The sequence below is a fragment of the Verticillium dahliae genome, genomic scaffold (assembly GCF_000150675.1).
Source record: "Verticillium dahliae VdLs.17 supercont1.7 genomic scaffold, whole genome shotgun sequence".
Classification (NCBI taxonomy): Eukaryota; Fungi; Ascomycota; class Sordariomycetes; order Glomerellales; family Plectosphaerellaceae; genus Verticillium; species Verticillium dahliae.
This window is the reverse complement of record NW_009276917.1, coordinates 1,068,121-1,070,923: the sequence shown is the minus strand read 5'-3', so window position 1 is coordinate 1,070,923 and position 2,803 is coordinate 1,068,121. Positions and strand designations below refer to the sequence as shown.

General features: G+C 58.1%; 1 protein-coding gene across 1 annotated transcript; it reads left to right on the top strand.

Moving 5' to 3' along the window:
• Window positions 1–2,061: 2,061 nt before the first annotated feature.
• On the top strand, window positions 2,062–2,784 carry VDAG_04426 (uncharacterized protein; the record flags this gene model as incomplete). Its single annotated transcript, XM_009650873.1, has 3 exons — window positions 2,062–2,231; window positions 2,332–2,683; window positions 2,776–2,784. The coding sequence occupies 3 exons, from the start codon at window positions 2,062–2,064 to the stop codon at window positions 2,782–2,784; spliced, it is 531 nt and encodes a 176-aa protein (XP_009649168.1).
• Between the last annotated feature and the right edge of the window lie 19 nt (window positions 2,785–2,803).

Here is a 2,803-nt window from a genome sequence, read left to right as displayed (position 1 = left end):
TTGGTCTGCTTGCTTCGACCCGTGGACAGCAATTGTGAGAGCCATATCGGTCGAGTCTCGACACGAACTCTCAATTATATAGGTACGCTGGGCCTTCACTTTGGTACATCTAACCATATCACTTACTACGAGCTCCGTGCCTGCTAGCCGCTCAGCGATCAACCCCTATCGTATTGAACTGATATGTTTGGCAGCTTCCCGGACACAGGTGACGACAGCAATCGATATATCTCCCACTTGACCTCCCCCCCCCGGACGCTGCCGTCTGACAGGCTATCTAGCATGCCTATCGATTTCCTCTGTTACGAGCTGCTACGGCAAGACACTGCACCATTGGATCCAAGACGTCTCAGGCCTGTCCATTTTCTCTTTCCCGACTCGACGGGCCAAGTACCTCGTAAAATGACCGCCACTTGCATTTCAGCCCACGACTGCCACTGAGCCCTTGCAGTCGACTCCTCGTAGCGCTCGTCCGACTATCCAGAGCCCCGTTAGGGTAAGGCGGCGCATCCGCCGCGTGGCGAGCCCTGGCACCACCCCAAGACCCCAGGCCTATTGGGCGACATGGATTCGTCTTGACCTCCAGCTGACCACGACAGGGTATTATTGATGGTTACAAGGGGGGAGGAAGAGCTGAGGTCAGCCCCCTCAAGACCTGTCCGCCTAAGCTGCATCACAAGCATCCGCCATTCAATCGTCGTAAGAGGCCACGATACTCGTACGGCCTCGCTTCGACTTCACTGATGGAATTGTCGTTAATTGATGTCCGGCGCTGGCACGGCCGCCCGAGCGGGTTACATTGCCACTGCGGCCATGACTGCAGGGAGGATCAGTCAGACAACTGAATCGAAGCAGATGGATCGGTTTACGTCCTTGCGTCAGTCATCGCTGCGTTGCTTGTGGTCGGGAGCCCGATACCATGACTGATTGAACCTGTAGCTGCCGCCGTGAACAAGGTGTCGTCGTGTCGTTGACGAACGCCGCGCGCCACGATGCATGTGCGACTCGACGGAGTCAAATTTCGTAGGCCCGACTTACCAAAACGAGCGCGCGTCGTGTCCGGGAACCGGATGAGGCTGGAGTATGCCCGACACGCACAGTGGCTGGCAACCTTCTCTATATTGCTCCCACGCAGGGGGCGGCGGGGGGGGAGGGGGTTCTATCTGGCATGTTGCATACATAGTACATGAGACGCGAGCCTAGGTGGGCGTGGGCATTTATTACCAGACATGCAAATCGGGCTGTACATCTGGCGGACCGTCGGGACACCTGCAACATACCCGGGACCTGGCATAAGGCGCCAAGTTCGCTTCGGAGACGGTTCTTGGAAGTTGCAATTCGGTTGTGGCAAGATGAGGGTGTTGCATCGAGATCGTGCTGGTTGTGCAACCGGCTGCTTTAGGGGCTACAGCTGGATATTTCTGGTGGCTCTTAACATCAGTTCTTGAGGGCATGGTTTTGTTGTGCCAAGCGTCACAAGCAAGTCATTGTAGCTTGGGAGCACGGAGTGAAGAATCCCACGATGTTGGTTAGAAGTATTATTATAGGAAAGACGACGTTCATTCTGTCAGGACGAGCTGCCCCACCATGAGACCCTGAGGACCTACCTCCAGGTACCTACCCAGGTAGTACCTTAACCTTAGGTACCTACCTAAGGTAGCCAGGTACCTGGGTAGGTAGGCATTTGCTGTGTCCAGTGATAGAGGCCGCGACTTACAGTGACTTTGCCTCTGGACCAAAGTGTCGGCGCAGCCAAGTACCCGACGGTACAGTTTTTAGGTCACTGCCCGCAATGAACCTCGCAGCTCACCTCACGCCTCTGACGACGAAAGTGTCATCTACCCTTCAACATTTTTGCAGCAACCCCACTGTCCTGCCCAAACCTCTCGACTTGCCCACCTAGACCTCGTTCGCAGTTGGGCCATCCTCTTGCCTGTGCATTTCAAACTGCATCGCCAGACCCATTTCTCCTTCTCCCACCCAAGGAGCAAGACCTGACGGCTGTCATCGTTCCCACCGCCCACACCACACATTCAACAACCGACACGGCAGACGCCCACGATGGGGAGCAGCAGAAATGCCGTCCCCGACGCATGGGAAGACGACTGGGAGACCCAGGCCGACAAGCAAGAAGCCCAGCCTACGCAAGAAGCCCCGCCGCCGGCACCAATGACCAAGGCCGAGCGACGAGCACAGCACGCAGAGACGAACCGCAAGCTCTGGGAATCAGCGTACGTCGAATGATGCCCCCTCCTTGTGACAGGCTGGGGGGTTTCTTCTCCCCTTCTCTTCCATAAGACGACGACTGCTGACACAGATCCAAATCACCAGCGACACCCGCGAAACGTTCCACTTCGTCGAGGCCACGTCCAACGTGCCCCTCGCCTCGACCTTCAAACCCCAGGTCAAGGTCCTCAGCCGCAAGCCCCCGCCAACCGTGGCCCGCCGCGTCGACCCCGTCACGGGCGCCATCTCGCAGCTCTCGGTCCGCGACGACGACGACGACGACGACGACGACGAGGCGGGCGGCAGGGCAAAGGCCGTCCAGCCGACGCCCGAGGAGATCCGCGCACGGCAGCAGCGCGAGCGCGAGGAGAAGCAGAAGCGGTACGACGAGGCGCGGGCCAAGATCTTTGGCGAGTTGAACCCCTCGTCCGGCGTGACGAGCCTTGGCGGGCACGGTGTCGCCATACTTGGGGACACAGATGAGCATGGGGAGGGAGCTCGTCAAACGCGGACGTCAGGGAGGGAGACGTCAATGTCGTACTCCATCAGGAGCGTTGAAAAGCTCCTGCTTGCCACG